The sequence below is a fragment of the Neopsephotus bourkii genome, unplaced genomic scaffold (assembly GCF_033783945.1).
Source record: "Neopsephotus bourkii isolate Nb327-2 ecotype Australia unplaced genomic scaffold, CSIRO-AGI_Nbou_v1 NB_1183, whole genome shotgun sequence".
Classification (NCBI taxonomy): domain Eukaryota; kingdom Metazoa; phylum Chordata; class Aves; order Psittaciformes; family Psittacidae; genus Neopsephotus; species Neopsephotus bourkii.
The window spans coordinates 4348694-4365836 of NW_026901668.1; the positions used below are offsets into that span (position 1 = coordinate 4348694).

At 44.4% G+C, this 17143-nt stretch overlaps 1 protein-coding gene across 1 annotated transcript in view; it reads left to right on the plus strand.

Annotated features, from left to right (window-relative positions):
* The first annotated feature begins 16459 nt into the window (after positions 1 to 16459).
* Positions 16460 to 17143, plus strand: part of CACNA2D4 (calcium voltage-gated channel auxiliary subunit alpha2delta 4) — a 128456-nt gene continuing 127772 nt past the window's right edge. Inside the window, exon 1 of the mRNA XM_061364009.1 lies at positions 16460 to 16779. Coding sequence (XP_061219993.1) covers positions 16673 to 16779 — 107 coding nt within the window. The 5' untranslated portion in view covers positions 16460 to 16672. The remainder of the gene's footprint in view (positions 16780 to 17143) is intronic.

Genomic DNA, 17143 nt, shown 5'->3' on the forward strand with positions numbered 1-17143 from the left:
AATTTTATGTATAATTTTTATTAGTATCTGCCACTGAAGTGCCAGTTTACTACAGGTTAGAACCCAGAGATGTTGCTGAGGAGGCATTTCTTTTGTCTGTGCAGAGAACCCAATCTGTACTCCATAAGTGAGTATACATTCTTCTTTACTATGGGCACTGGTGTAGGCACAGCTCAGTATGGCTTCAGTGGTGAAGGCTCTTCAGTGTAAATTTGGATGCAGGTTTCAGTTAGTATAGTTGTAACGATTTAAGCACTTGCTCCCACTCAACATACATCTGGCCTTTCTCTAGTGATCACGTTCTTTGAGAAAGGTTCTAAATCAATATTAAAATGAAAAGTTGAGAGCTACTTTCTTTATAGACAAGTGAATAACCCCAAGAGACTCATGCTTACAGAACTGCTGGACTTCTCCCACGGTAGGTAGCTTGTAGAGAGCAAGTTGTGTTCTAGTTCCATTTTGTTACCAAACTGCTTATGATTCTTACAGATTCAGTGAAAAGAACATGTTGAGCAAATACCAGGAAGGGCAGATTTAAAGATAGCAAGTCCTAATTCTAATCTTGTAGCCATAATAATTTATGTAGCCATTAAAGTTTATGGGATTCTACTGAGTTAATTGGTATTATTTCTGAATATACTATGTGGAAGAAATTGGAATCTACACAAGAGAGTTTGTATGAAACTACATACATGCATAATCGGTGTCTGTGATGCTGGAGTACCTGAGAGTGCAATTTAATGATGATGGGGACACATAGTTAAGACCTCGTTTGACACAGAACTTCTGTAATTGGTGGCTAAAAATAATCCTGAAGCATCTCAAGCTGTGTCTGTGATAGGTTTTCTAGTCATGGGGGAAGCTTTTATTTACAAAAGGCAAGTAGGAATTTTAAAACCATCCTTATTTACTGCTTTTCAGAGTAATGTAGCATTTACAAAAATTAAAGGTATATTTTTTAAAACATCAATTAACTCTTGATGTTTATGACAATAGTAGTATTGGCACTATGCTTGACATGCTGAGGCTTCTCTTAAAGCAGACAAGGATACAGCTAATTCAGGGTATCTTCTCAATGCCCTCTTCTGGTTACATTACACCAAGTAACACTGATGGAGTTGGACTTGTCATTGTATTATGCCGTAAGGGATTTCTGGGATTGTTTAGGAGGCATAAACTTGTCCTTTATTAAGTGAAGAAAAGAAGAGTACTTGCTAAAGAAGAGAAGTGTAATTTTAGCTGGTTTGCATGTTTACCTGTACAAGGTAAGAAGGTAGGAAAAGCTCAGAAAGAGAATCTGAATATTATGACAATTAACCAAAGAGGAAAAGTAGTGAGAGAATTCTGTTGAGAAATGGAGCCAAACTTGTTGTATAGGCTTCCCTTTCAGGTGGCAGGATCTGCTTCTTCAGAGATGTTTAGGAATTAGGTGAGCTTGGGGTCATACTGAAGTGTAAAACTGTGTCATGCCCCTTTCTCTCTTCTTTCTACTACAAGCTGAAGTATGTGTCTCAGAAAAAGGCATTTTCCAGGAATATAGTCGGAGCCTTCCAGTACTGTGGAAAAGCTGGAGGATTCTTACCTAATACTGAAAATTTGATCTCTGCCTTTTGGTATTGTGTTTTGTTTAATAGCTTCTTTATCAGCTCAGGCTCTCTCTTTATGCAGCCACATCTGTGTATGATACCAGAAAGTTTGGAGGTCACCTCCAAACTAAAGTGTTTCTGAACACTTGGGTTTCCTTATTTTATTATGTTATTTTAAAGATACTGTTAGAAGTAGGGAGCCCTTGAACTAGTGAGGCCTTTGGAGATGAAAAGGCCACGGCAGTTAAGATTGCCTTTCTTTAGGCGTAATTTTTTTTTAACCTGGGAAAGGAAGAAAGGTAGCAAGCAGAAAGTCAGAAGGTGTGTAAGGATCACATTAACTCTGCTTTAGATGCTGCCACAGTATGCATGTCTAATAGTTTTTAATTGGCTGTATAATATACTGCTGTGTGGGGTTGGGCTTGTTGTTGTTCTAGTAGAATAAATATCTCATAAACTGGGGCTTAGCAAGAATTCCAGAAGTTGGAGCAATGCTTTATACATTAATCCCAGTCTCAGCCTTGAACTGATACTAGCTTTCAGTATAGCTCCACTTAACCAATGATCACTTCCTTAGAAAATTCCACACCTAATAAGCAAGAATGAGAAGACCAGGAGTAGAAAATCAGTGAAATACTTCAGTATAATCTCTCTCAGTGTTTATCCTTGAAATCTGTAATATTCAGTGAAAGCATCCAAATCTTTTCTCACAGAAACTTCAAATCCTTAATTTGATTTTTATTAATTAGCTCTCTGTTGCTCCTTTGTTTACTCCTTGTTGTAGCTGCAAATGGGGTAATTAAAATTGTACAGCAAAATAACATTTTTCAGGAGCAGGATGCGGCTGAATAGGCAGGATGCTTCGTCTCCTCTGACAGCCTATTTACAACATGTTGAGCTTTGAATTTCAGGCATAAAAGTGGCGGGCATTTGAGATGTCTTTGTCCCTTTAGATTATTAAAATCATTGTTTAATATTTTAGCAAACTTGGAAGTCTTTGCTGAGGAAAAGACAGAAGATACTTTTTCAGTTAGCATTTGAGGCTGTAATGTGAAAGATGTTACGAGATGGCAGCTTTACCCAGAGGGATCCCTGAAACCTAGATAAAGGCAAAAATCTAGTCCTGAAGATGAATAATGCACTAAAAAATTAATCCTCTGTCAGCCTACAGTAAACTTTGCTGCTAATCCTCAGGGCTTTTAAGAGACTCTTACTTGCTATGGATATCTAACAAGCTTGTTCTGGCCTCAAGACGTAAAGCTCTATGCAGTTTAGCTGGGAATAAAGGAGGAGGGAGCTTGGTCTAGAACCCATTGGTGGGGGGGCAGGTAGCTGTTGATGGTCTAGAACCTGTTGGGGGGAGGAGGAAAATGTGGTTCTGCAAGACACGGCAGAAACAAAGGCTTTAGCTTTATAAACACTTCAGGCTGGCTCTGCTGCTGAAGAGGCAGTCTGTCCCAGCCGCCCACTCCTAGCTGCTCATCCCTGCTCCCACACCACTCTTTCCTTCCTTTGCCCTTCATTTCTCTCCTCTTTTAGTTTGATTAAGACATGATAAAAAATGTTGCAGCAGAATTACTCCAGGTTAAGAATCCCTGCATGCCAAAGCTGGTTTTAACCCAGGTGAGTCCAGTGGGCAGCAGCCCCGGCAGCAGTGTCAGTATACAGACAGGGGCGTGCAGCCATGGGTATGAGTGGGGTATGGGGAGAGGAAGGTGAGGCAGGAGACTTGAGTTGCAGTACTGCCTTAAACTGACTGGAAGCTTTTGTGATCTAAAGGCCTTTGCCTCTTTGCTGAAATTCAGACTCAGAAGATGCCACAAACATTGAAATGTGACTTTGTTGTTATCCCCTACCTTGGCTCTGTGTGGAAATCCATGAGAGTGTTTGCAGATACCTCCACAAAGGGTCACTGCTGTCCATGAGGTTAATCTTTCCATGCTCTCTGCAGAGCCAGTGGAAAGACAGGATCCTTTTGAGATACTCAGTACAAATCTAATTTAGTTTAGGAGATTAGATTGGCTGGGCTAATGTTAGCCTTTGCAAACACCTTCCCTACCACCACCATCTTGTACTGAACCACTACTGACATTGGAATCAGCCCCTACCTTTCCTCACCACACAGGGTGAATTTTACCTTCCTATTTTTTTTCTTTTAAATTTGATGGAGATTGTACCATCAGACCTGAGCAGACTGTTCAGATATAAATCTGCCCAGCATGGAAGCGAATGTGAAATGCAGGGACCAGATTGCTTTTGTCTGTGTGGCTGAAAAAGTACTGGAACTAGCAGGAAGAAAGCACTGGAAAGATAAAAGGGAGAGGCAAAAAAAAAGTTATTCTTTAGGTCATTTTAAGAATAGCTTTTGGGGAAAGTGTGTCCAGTATTTGAACACCTTTACTTTATAGCTGTTGTAGAAAGAATTTGAGTTGTAAGTATTTCTCCATGGTTATTCTTTCTAGAAGGTGAGCAGCATGATAAAAACTTCCAAAGAACAAATGTAGAATAAACATCTGGTGTACACAATAGGAAGTCACTGCTCATTTTTTGTGAGAGCAGCAGCTTCAGTCATACACGGAATAAAAATACCATTTTGAAACCATTTGGGGCATACATTAATTAAAAGCCCTTTTTACTACATTTGGACACAAATTCCACAAGAAGCAAAGTAAGCTCTGCATTCAGAGCAACGTGTGTGCACAACCACCACCAGTCAATAAAGGCAGAAGAGAAAACCCTCTGGCGTGTGGTGACTAAATGAAAGCCAAGGAATAGAAAGGATGACATCTGACTACCAGAGAGTAGCTTGCTTTCATGCCATAAGGGACCTATGCAAAACAATGGCCAAGTCCTACAGCTGCTGCTGCCATGTACATAGAGGGATGCAAATCCTGTCGTTAGATTCTCCATCAACATTACCACTTTTCTTGCCCAAGTGCTGCCACGCTGCTCCATAAGGTCATGTGCTCAATGCAGAGCTGCTTACTCATGGCCTTGAACCATGCTGCTGCACATCTCTGTTACACCACGTCGCTGTGGGTACAGCCACCAGTACCATGTTTCTTTACCTGATACCTTAAATCTGCTTCTGAAGCATACTAAAAGGGCATGATTATTATTATTGTCACTTACCCACCTGTGTGTTTTTTCTTCAAGCACTTGCCTGTAAATGCAACGTTTAGAGGGAGACAGGAAAGGAGCATGCAGGCTCTTGTCAACACTCCCGGCATAGGGCTCTTCAGGCTGGGAGCAAAAGCTCTGTTTTCCTTCATTTTTACTGCTGCTTAGCAGCCTGGCTCACTAACAGCTGCCTTCTTTCCACTTACAGCAGTAGCCCCAGACCTACCACTTAGTAAAAATGCCTGCATTTCACATTCATACAAGAGGTTGGGGGGGGGGGGGGGGGGGTTATGCCTGAGGCTCCCCTCTCGAGTTCTTATCAAGGAAAACCTGCTCCTCCTGGCTTCTGCCATGGATGTGGTGAGCTGTGGACAGGGCTTTGATCTAGAGGAGCCATCAGGCTGTAGTATCATAACATAATCCAGGGATCCCATACTTAGAGCATGCAGTTTGGCAACAGACGTAAAGTTTCCATCTCTCTTAAAGGTATGTTTGCAGGCAGGATTAGCCACTTGTCCCTGCTGTCTCGTCCTCTTGTGATACTAATTTCACTTCCCTTGTTTCTACACCTGAAGACCAAAACCTAGTGCTTCCAGACATTCTGTATCCTCTTTCCTACCACTGCCTCAATCCTATCATCCCCACCTCTCATTCCTCCAAAGCAGCTGCTCACAGGGAGATGTTTGCCCTTGTTTGCCATGTGAGCAAGCACAGGCTGTTTTCAAGTGGATTGCACCCCACCAAACATATGCCACAACTTAGGAATGTCTGGACAGTATCAGCAGGACCAAAGATGAAGATGATGCATGCTGTAACGAATAAAAGCTTTGCTATCTCTGAGAAAAGTCCCTGAAGGGATCATTGTGAAACACAAGCTTCATCAAGGGAAGGGCAGAAGGAATGAGTACAGACATAAAGAAGAGTCTCCAGTTAACTCCTTTGACTGAGAGGTATGAAGAAATGCTGGCTCAGTACTCAAGAAAATCCAGTGAGGTCTTTGAGAGGACAGTGAATAACTCTAAGCAGAAGTGAAAGCAGTGAATCTTCCACTCACCTGTGGGGACAGAAGTGAAGTTGTGTAAACTGGAAGAGGAAGCAGGGAGATGGAAATGCACAGAAGAAAATGATTTTGTTCAGTTGAACTTTCACTTATAAAAGCAGAAATTCAGAGAGCATTAACGTTCAGAAGAAACACTAAACTAATCCCACACTGTGGGGGGCTGCCAAATCCAGCAGACAAATGTTCTCCAGTGTCAAGTGCATTGAACCAGCCAGATGGCCAAAGATGAAGACAGCGAGCACTCATTTCTGAGATATTGGCAGGCAGTCAAAGCAGACCTGGCTTTGCAAAGCAGACACTCTGCAAGTGCTGCTGTGCATACATTGAAGAAACCAACTCATGAAATGGGAAGATTTCAGAGTTAAAATACCAGCTTAGAAGGTGATAGAAAGAGAAAAGTTGGGGGCTCTTCAGGTCACAACCCAGCAGCACATTTATTGTATTGGTGCTGAAGAGGCAGGTCTGAACATACAGAGGGTGGGGGCAATGGGCAGGTTCAGATACAGAATTGGAAGACACAAACTCTCTGGTCACTATTTAACCCAGAGTGATCTGCTCTTGTTTTGGAAGTGGTGATTTTAAAGGATGTCTATTTCTTGCATATATTTTCAATGTCTTCAACATTGCTCTAAAGGTGCTTTTTCATTAATAGCCTGATAGATACAAAGTATCTAAAAGTGCTTTGTATACCAATTACCCTAGCAGAGGAGACAGAAGGAAATATTATCTCCATTTAAAGTGGACATGAAGAGTGGTTCCATAATGGATTTATGGAGGACACAGAAGAAATCAAGAGACAAAGGCAGAGACTGATGCGCAGTCACGTCTCGCTGGGGCTTTGCTCCCTTGTCCATCACTTCACTTTTGTTTGCAGCAAACAGAAAAATCCCTCAGCCCAGCCCAAACTGCCCTGTTTCCCAGATGCAGCACTTCATAAGGGATCAGCATGTTGTGTAGGCGGTGAAAACTGGAAGAAGCAAGGAACAGACAGAGACAACAGCAGCAGCCTAGCAACCAAGAATGAGTCCTGACAAATGCAGGATTTCAGTTGTTATGGTTTTTTCCCCTTTGCGGGTGCTGTATGACCAGCAGGAATCTTGTCCTCCCTCCTTTCCTCTGCAGCATCTTGCAGTCTGGTATGTGGCAGCCTGGTACGCCCTGTGCCTATCCTAGGCCAGACAAATGAACAAAGCCAGCGGGAATGAGTGGAACAGCGACAGTATTTTCATATGCAACTGCTGTATTGATCAGAAAATAAACTGCTGTTGCTCCAAAATGTGCCCTCTCCAGCTGTGTAATACAGATGACACTAAAGAGGCCAGTCAGTGCAAGTTCCCATTATCCTTCCTGTCCCATTAGTGTCTGCTCTTCCCTCGGCTCTTTGCTCCAAGGCTCTGATGTGAATTGTGATGTGCTGCTGACAAAGCTTCTGTTGCACTCCCTCCTTAGGAATGTTTTTCTTCTGCCAGATGACTGCAGCAGCTTAATGGGAGTCTTAACGGCATTTTTGGTGGTCTGTCCAGAGGTAAGCAATTGCTATGGGCATTTTAGAAAAGACCAGAATTAACCAAAAGTCCATTTTCTGTGGGAGGGGAAAAGAAAAAACCTCCCGTGAGATTCCCGCAAACACAAGTTTGCCTGAATAGGTTGGACTATCAAGCTATCAAGTTCTGTTTCTGCCTCTGTCCTTTGCCCCCAGTCTTCACGCTCCAGAGAAAGCCCACGGCCCCGAGCAGTACTGCACAGCAACACTAAAACCCACTGTGGATGACAAAATATCTTCTGACTTCTGAAGCAGCAACTTTTCACCTCATCTACACAGAGCCTCTGTACAGAGATTGAGTTCACTGTGTCCTCTCAAGCCCATTATCTGCATCTGTTTCTGCACCTTTCTGGTCCTGAACTGCCATATGCACAGCTCGCAATTTTCTAGTGCTAATAGCAATTTTCTACTTGGTTAACATGTGCAGCACCACACTAAATCCGTCTAATCGGTGTCCTCTCTCTCAAAAAGCATGAAAGAGGCTCCATGGCTATTCTAGCCTGTCAGCTTTCACAGCCTCCTAAGCAGTCAATTCTAAGGAATATTAGTTACATCAACCTTCGCTGCTTCCATCTTATTCTATACTAGGTTAGGGCATTTTTACCTTTTAGCCTGGGTATGACCAGCAGCATGAAAGCTTGCTGACCTGCCCAAAGCATTTTGGGAGGACTGTGAAAGCAGTGAGCTCCTTTCTCTCCTGATCATCCTCGGCAGATGTTCATGTCAGTGAGATGATGAAGAACAACAGCTTGTCCTTTGCTGCTGGAGACCATCCTTGGAGATGTCAGTAGCTCTGGAAAACCTCTAGAAGACAAGTAGGAGCTTGTGGCACTTTAGAGATGAGACAAAGCTGACCAGTAATTGAGGACTTTGACAATAGCTGCAGCACAATTTGGAGGTGCCCCGGTAAAGGATTTGTGAAGTGCTGGGTACTGTCCACATCTCCAGGATGGGAAGAGGAGTGCTGGTGTACCTCCCCGGCACCCACAGCCAGCCACAGCCAGTCTCAGCAGCTCACCTTCTGAAGAGCTGGAGCTTTCACAGTGGTCTAATGACTGTTGCAAGTGTTCAGAGCAGAAGTGTTCTACCAGAATTGCCAGCATGCAAGCTGCAAGACCCGAGTCACTGCTGCCTGCTGTGAGATTTTGGCCCCTACATAGCCATGGATTACCTCAGTGGCTGTAAGAGTGTGAGGCTGTACTTTAGGGTACAAGAAGAGCTAGCTAATGTTATTTCTTTCTAGGAGATTTATAGCAGACTAGACCTAGGTTTAAAATTCAGCAAGAAAAGGGAATCACTCCAAACTGAGAATGCCAATTAGCTCCAGCATCACTTGAATGAATTAAGCTAAGGTCAGAGCTGCAGCAAGCAATCATTGCTAATGGGATTTCGGTGCCACTCTGCCTCCTTTATGCACATCAGATTTCCCGTGAAGGAATCCCTTGGGGCACAACTCTCTGGCTTCTGTCTGAAACTTCAGGAGCCTCTGGCTCAGAATGATGTTAACTTCAGCCTTGACGCTGCACTAACAAGAAGGCAGGCAGTTGGAGTGCTTCTTTTGCAAACGGCAGATCATTTTAGACAGACATCACAACTTGACATTCGAATTTTCTTTCTTGCAATATACGTATGCATTATTTATTTATCTATAGCTCTGGTAATCTTAAATTCCACTTCTCGCCATGGACAGTGAATGCAGTTCTTAGTTTCATTTCAAGCATGCTGCAGACTGCACTGTCCCCAACCCAAGCAAATGGTTTGCTGAGCTGTCCTTATCTCTCTACTGACTGTCCCACGTGCTGCCCAAATGCTGACAGCAGCAGGAGGAAGCAGAATAAGTGAGGCTGCTAGAAACGGATTTCTTCAGACAGGTACTTTTCACACTGTTACACCTTCCACCAGTGACAGAGAGATTACTTAGTCTCATAACGTGTGTCTAGACCAGGCTAAATCCTTGTGAGCTACCCTTTCCTGGTGGATTGACGCTGTCCTTGGCCAGCACCCATGTTAGAAGGAGATGGCTGCAACCTGGACAGACCTCAGCTACCGCATGGGGCTACCATGCTGTGCCGATGGGTTTTAAAATCACCAACAAAACTGCTAGTAAGAAATGTGCTGTTTTGCTTCCACAGCTAATTTGTGCTCCTTGAAGGAAATCAAAGGCAGCATTTAATGATCCTTCTGGGCACAACATGATTTGTATCTCCATCCTTTGGGGGCAGGCTCACAGCATGAAAACCCCTGGGGTGGAGGGGAAATCTCTTTGAAGGCCGCTCGCTGAGTGAGATGCTGTCAGATATTGAAGGGAGGAAGTGTGAACGTGTGTTATGAAAGTTGGCAGGTGACTGAGCTAATTACAGACTCAGAGGCAATTTAGGGTGACGGGAAGTGACTTGAATTGTAACCAGAGGTTAAAAGAGTTTAAAAGGAGATGGTGCCAGTGCTTCCATGCTCAGATGGGCTTCAGACCATTCCCTGTCAGCCCATTGCGCAGCCCTGGGTCAGGGAAACACCTTTCACCCTCATTACAGAGCAATTCTGGAGCGAAACACAAGCTGCTGCAAAATGGTGTTAATTGGATGTGGAAGGCCTCATGGACACTTCCCCCACCCCTTTCTCTTCTTCAAAACTGTCTTGGTATTTTGATAACAATTGATGGTTGCCTCAAGTCACAAAACATGTTTTCATTAATATTCATGAAAGAATGGACTGTTTTTATCTACACCTACATCAATGTGTGGTACAACTCATCCGAAGCCCAGCTTTTATCTCTAATCACACTGAAACTGATCGCCTCTGATTTTTGTGGGGAAAAAAATACTCCTGTTTTCAAAGGAGAAAAGCATGAAATGCTATAATTTGTGACATAGAATTTTGGCAAAGCTGCTGCCTTCTGTGGAGTCAAAATGAAGGAGAAAAATAATCAAACTTCTAAGAATTTTAATTGAATTCTGAATATTCCAGAAATTCCGGTATGCGTTTCTACAACAGCTCTTGCCCGGACATTCAGACAAATGAAATTAACAGGAAACCTCTGAAAAATGTATTTTAAAATCATAAAAATTTCTTACTGCCTCAAGATTGCCTTTTATTTATGCTACGGCAGCATGCAGCAGCTTCCCCAGGGACCAGGCATAACTGCTGTGTGTATTGTGCAAACCCACAGCCACAGAGCCCATGGTCCACGAATGCTACACTAGGGGTAGTCAGCTCATCTGTATTGATGCCATTTTTCCTGACAGGCAGATGTTTAATGCCTGGATCAGTGCAGACAGTTCTGCAAAGTGCTGCAGCCCACCCCTATTGCCAGGGAATGGATTTAACAGCCCTGTGGGCTCGATCCAACCCCTGAACCACTGACAGTGTGATCCAAATCAACCAGGGGAGGGGAAGGAAGTGGGGTGGTTTGCTGCTTTGCCCCTGTAGATCACTTGTCAAGCAAGGTGGTCCTCAGCCCTGCAGGCTATGCTGTTTCCCTTTGCAAGTGTGCAGAGAATTAAAGAGCACCTTGTATTACCAAAGCATCCTACAGCCATTACCCAATAAATCTTTACCAGCATTTCACCAAACAGATGAGGCAGTAATGTCAGACCATGAAGGCAAGAAACTGATTTCTGCACCCTGCTGACCCTGACAGGGAAACACATAGGAAGAGGAACCCTCCTTCTTTCTAGCCCAGCCAAACCGGAGCAACCCTAATGTGGCCCAAATACCTCTGTCCTGATAACCCTGCAAAATCCTGAATCCTTATTAACACACAGAGCAGAAAGAAGGAGGTATTTGTAGCACGTCCTCTGATTGAGGTCATTGCATCATGCATTTAATACATAGAGTTTGGCAACATAAATGATGTAGCTAAATGTGCACTGAGTCAAGTGTCTTTATGGCTGTGAAGATTAGCAGGATAAGTGGCATCATTTATTCAGTCGCTTGATGCACCTCAGTTCCTGGGGTTCCCCATGAAACAAAGCCTCCTCCCTCAAACAAGCAGCCACTTTATCACTAAAGGCTTTAATCTCTTAAACAGGGTTTCCCTTCCTCCTAATCAAGTTCTTTCAGGTGGGCTTGAAATAGAAAAGATTAAGTTTAACCCTTTGGTAGTAGAGAGATAAGGATAAAGGTGACTGTCACTCTGGTTGCTTTTGTGACAGCCCCCAGGAAAACCACATTTGCTCACAGTTCTTCCAAAACAAGCACGTGATTTCACTTACTTTTCCTTTTTTTTCCCCTTTTCATTCTTTCTTCCTTTGCTTGTCTTGCCTTAAGAGGTGGTGGGAAGATGCTCCAGTGTTCTTTTCTTCCTGTGCATTCAGCTCTCCCTCGGTGTCTCCCTTCCATGCCCTACATTTCCTACTGCTCATAACACTGTGCCTGATGAGGGTTTGAAATGCTGCTAGCAAAAATAAATAACTAAATAAATGCTCATTTCATCTTGGAGTATTTAAACAAGTCTAAATTTAGAGAAGAGCTGTGGAAAAAAATGAAAGGGAAAAAAGGCAAAGTAACCAGACAAAGGCATTAATTAATACGACACCTATGCGGCTGCTTCTCTAAACAAGGGGGAGAACATGCGGCTTGCAGGTGAATGAGTCTGCAGGCAGATATTTATAGGGCAGCCTGGTCAAATGTGGGATCTAGGTGAACATGTTCAATTTGAGACATCCTGCTGGTGTCTGATGGTGACATTCATTATTCACTGGCTCTGAGGCAACCTGAAATGAAGAAAGCGGTATAATGCCTTCCTACATGTCAGTTGAGGGTACCCCGATATTCCCATGTATATCCCACCCAGTGTTACACTAGGGGTAAATCCGTCCTACTCTACAGAGATCCTAGTGAGGCATCAGGTATTCAGCTGCATTCCCGTGGTAAACACGCTTTTGTGTGCCTCTTGTTGGAGTCATATCAGTCTCCTTGTGGCCACAGGCACTCATCAGCCTGGTCTCCGGTGGCAGAAGAGCTCTTCCAATGCACCCAGATGTATCAACCATTTCCCTAGCACCCAGCTGGTGTTGAAAGCAGCCAGTTTAACCCAAAACACTCCTGGGAGTGAGGGGGTATCCACACCTCTGCAAACTCAGCTTGTGACTGCTAATTCCACAGCACTGAAACCTGATCAGAAGAGATTTGCACAACCAGTCAGTAAAACCATGACTAAAAGTGTTTTTCCATTGCCTCTTCTGGCAAGGGCTCCCTCATCCTGGCAGCTGCTGAGACAGGGAGATGGCATTCTCTAGTATTGGCAAAACACTGCATGACTGCTTTCCAAAGCACCCTGAGGAGCAGTTAAATCTACTCAGAAGGCCACAGACATTGTCCTCATATCTCCTGAGCAGGACACAAGCTCAAACACTGTTGGGAGAGTGGTTTCACAAGTAGGATGTTTGACCAGGATGGAAAAGAGCTTTTGAACCCAGATACTCATCTAAGAAGTCCTACTGAGAGATATTGAGAGGCACAAGATTATGATATCAGATAAATGTATCTTCTGTGAACAAGACTGTTTATTCCCATCATGCCTTGTTTTAAGATATTCAAAATCAAGGCAAATTATCCTTATTAAGTGATTACATCCCAGATGTTTTAAGTTCAGGATCATGATGGAGCAAAAACTTGCTTTGATGTATGTGGTGGTTGTGGCAGGCACACAGCGAGATCCCAGCATCTCCAGGATGAAAACCAAGTCAGTGCTCGTATTTTGCAACCTCTTCCCCAGTCCTGATATCCCTGAAATATCCTGATATCCCACTGATATCTACAGTGCAAAAAAAGACCCTGAGGCTTGCTCTGTGTAGGCCCTCAGGCACTGCACCAGAGTACCCAGAAAATAAGAGGAGCACCCCTGCATCACTGCATGAGCTAAGTGGGAAATCATTATTACCGGGAAGTGCCCCTATGACCAGCTTCAGCCTGATCAACCTCCTGGCAAAAGGAGTAGTATTATGATGAGCCCGATGCCTGAGGAGGCTGAGACACTGTCCCATCTGCTCTTCACCTCCACAAAGCTGCATTCTCTTGCTGAGTTCAAGGTTGTCACCGTAGCCCCTGGTCCAGCCAACTTCTAACAAAGAGACACTTGGCTGCTACAGAATGCCTGATTGACCAGTACTGCATGGAGAAAGATTGCCACAAGAGGTTGTGCCGTGCCCTGCACATCTTTCTAACCAGCTTTCTCTGATGCTCAGTTTAGCATTCCCCTTTCTTCATTTTGCCCCATTCTCCTTATATTTATGCTACTGTAAGACTACTTGTTAGCCCACTGAGGCATTTCCAGGTAAAGGTCACCATATGAATACATTAAACAAATGAGGATTTCTACTGTTTAATAAACTCTCCTCATACATTGCTTATACCAGTGGTTTGATGATATTCATTCTTTAGCTGGTCTTGACATTTGCCAGTGTCTTCTCATAACAAGATGATCCGAAATGAATTCAGGTTCTAGTCAAACCAGAAATGAAAAGAGCTGGTAAATCTTCCCTCTGCCTGTGAATACAGCACAAAATCATACTGGCATGTTTTTATTGCCCTATGGTTTTGCAAATTTAGCTCTAATTTCCTGTAATCATTCACCCCATATCTCTTGCAGCCTTGAATTCTCACTCCCTGTTATGTGTTTGCTTTCATTCTTTCTCACAGGATTAATTCTCTTTTTCCCAACCTAGACCCTGCTGCCGTTTATCTCCTCCCCTTGCTCCAGCTGTGCTCACACTCTGTGGTGGCTGAGCTCTACATAAGTAACTGGATGCACACTAATCCCCTTAAGGGCCCTCTAGTCACCTGGGCTTTTTCAGTTTTCTGTGCAATTTTCATTTCACCTTCAAATCTTACTCCCTTGCCACTTTAGATCATTAAGGGGTTAAGTGAGATATATCCAGTAAATGGGATAAATCCAAATAAAGGGATTTGGATCTCCCAGTTCAGCATGTTGTTACTGACTTTCCTATCAGTGTTTCAAGGTTCTCCAAAAGCAACCAGACAGGGGCTCGTGCCAGAACCCATCTGGATTAAACTGGGTCCCAGCTGCAAATAGGACACAGTAGCTGGAAGGGTTAGTGAAAAGATCCTGCAAAAAATCACTCACAACAGCTCTTTGATGTGGCTCCTTGCAAAGTGGAGAGAAAATGCTATCTAAAATGTTAATTCTCCTGCCTTCAGATCTCATTTCAGATTGTTTCAGAACATGAATTTTTATCATCTCTTCCTGGAAGCATCCAGACAGGAAAGCCTGACACCTTGGATGCTACCCTGCACTTTTAATCCAGATAAACACAGAGAAATAAGACCTTGATGGTCATTCTTCCCAGCTCATCTAAGAGCAATCTATTCTCTTCAGGCTGCGGAGGAAGGAGGAGGCAGCAGCCCAACCCTCTGGTCCCTGGTCTCAGTAGTGTGAAGCCAGCATCAGGGAAAGGGCAATCAGCTGCTTCCATTCCTATGGTCAGCACATTGCACCCCTCATCTGCTATGAGCATTTCTGGAGGGAAGACATTTCTGTGTACTATCCTCACAACTGGATCCCCACTGGGGCCGTCTGGGTCTGTATGTGCCCCTTTCTGGGACACGATCTCCTGTGGCACATTTTTACCATTTGAGAAAAGCATTACTAAGATCCAGATCTGCTCCGCCTGTTGCCTTTGTATGCTGACAATGGCATTTGCTGTACAGCCATGTTGGTATCCTGAAGGCACTGTATCTACAGCATTTGTGTGTGTGGTAATTGACTTTTCACAGATTTTAAGGTGAGAAAGAACCATTTCAACCTCCCCGTGTAACCCAGTGCACAGACCTAAGAACATAAGAAATTTCTGCCCTTCAGACTCACAACATCTGCTTGAAGAAGATCGTAGCTTTCAAAAAGATACTCAATCTGGAGTTAAAGATTGTAATAAATGCCTAAACCATCCAATTCCAAGGTGAATTACTCCTGTAATTACTTAATTGCTCACCCCAGGCGTTCAGCCTCTTCATCATACAATTTAACCTGTATTACACGTTTCACAGTTTTATTCCCTTCTCTGTATTTCCTCTGCCACTTCTATTATCCCATTTAATGTGCAGCACCAATGCTGCACTCAGTAACTCATCTATAATACGTGCCTTCATTTTATTTTAGTGCTCTGACAGCCAGCTTCCCCCTCCACATTCTTATGAGAAACCTAACGATCTAGCATGGCTTTGCATTTTGTATTAAATACACCATTTGTAAAGGTGCAGAAGATGATTGGAAGATACTTTAATGACCAGGTTAATTCATAGCCATAGAGTTAAGGTGTTCAACAGGCAATTTATAATCTTTCAGCTGCTGTATCTATAGTTATTTATAATCTATACTTCTTGTGTCTATAATGAGCCTATACAGCATGCCCTTCATCTGAGAATGCAGTTTGCTGCTTGCTGCTTTTCATCAAGCTCAGCCATTGGGCTCCTTTGATTCATTGGTCTCCAGACAAATGAGGGGGTGGCAATCTCAGCTGAATGTTGCCCAAACTGAGAGGTTCAACTATTAGTAAATACTTACTAACATAAGGAGACAATCAGTTAAAAACGGCATTTTTCATGCTGGTTTTGCTTCCTGCTGCCCATTTTCCCTCCTTTTCTCTCATCTCTCCTCTCCTCTTTCCTTTCTGCTCTCCTCCTTTCTTCTGTGCAAGTTGGTCCTGTGCAAGCCTCAGCACCGAGCAGAAACACAGCATGAGCAGACTGGTGTCTGCCATGTAGCCCACATTCCTGGTCCCAAGACCAGGTCCCCAGTGGGGAGGAGATGGTGCTGGGGTGACCTGCTGGAGCAACATGTCAGCATCCTGCAGTGTGACAAAGAGGCCTTGCTGGACACAGATCAAAGGTCAGGGTTTATTGGTGGGGGGGATGGAGTGGATGTGCCCCTTTTAAAGCAGGCACAGCCTGACCTCTGGCTGGAGAAGCCGAACCCATCTTCAGGAATCAGAGTAATCCCGTGTGATTTTATCCCACTCCACTTCTCTAAATCTGTGGCTGCTGCTGCTTGGTGAGGGGATTAAGGGGCTGGCGGGGGATTACGTAGCTACTGCAGCTCGCAGCACGGATTCTCCCTCCTGACACGGCCGCTTCCTCGGGGCGCAGAGATGCACCGCACCCACGGGTACCCACTAACGAGGGTCCCTGCAGGTTTATAGCCGCCTGGCCTGCATCAGAGACACCGTGACAGCACCCGGTAGCAGGAGTGGCATTTCCAGGGCGGAGGCAGCCAGGGTCACCCCGGGGCTTGGCCCCGCAGCGTGAGGATACCCAGTGTGGCAGCATGGCAGGGGCTGCGTGGGATCCCCCCCGGGGCAGCAGGAAAGACAGGGAACCCCCACATCCTGCTGTCTGGTCCTCTTGCTGATGGTTAGCACATGGAGGATGGGGCCCTGGGCCATCCTGTGGATGACACTCTGGCTCTTCTGCCTCCTGCCCTCTGCCAGGGCCCAGACGAAGATCCCACTGGAGACGTAAGTGTTTCCTTCTCTCTGTTGTGCAGTGTTTCTGGTGTGGAGTGGGCAATGCTGTGGGCATGGGCAGGAGGATGGGAGTGCAAACACTGCATGTGCAGGTTCCTCTGAAGGAGCACATCACTGCAGGAGAAGTTGTGTTTCCTTCCAATGGTGGCGATGGCTTCTGGGAAAGGACATGGGAACGGGAGCCACAAATTCCGTTCACAGGTCGAGTGCGGATGCAATGCCTCATTTTCCCGTTCATCAAGCAGGGCAATGATACTCATCTGCTTTAGTTAAGCACTTTGACTTTATTAATGCATTGCTTAATGCACTGGGTGGCAGAAGGCAAAACCATTTTAAAGACATGTTCATAAAACCC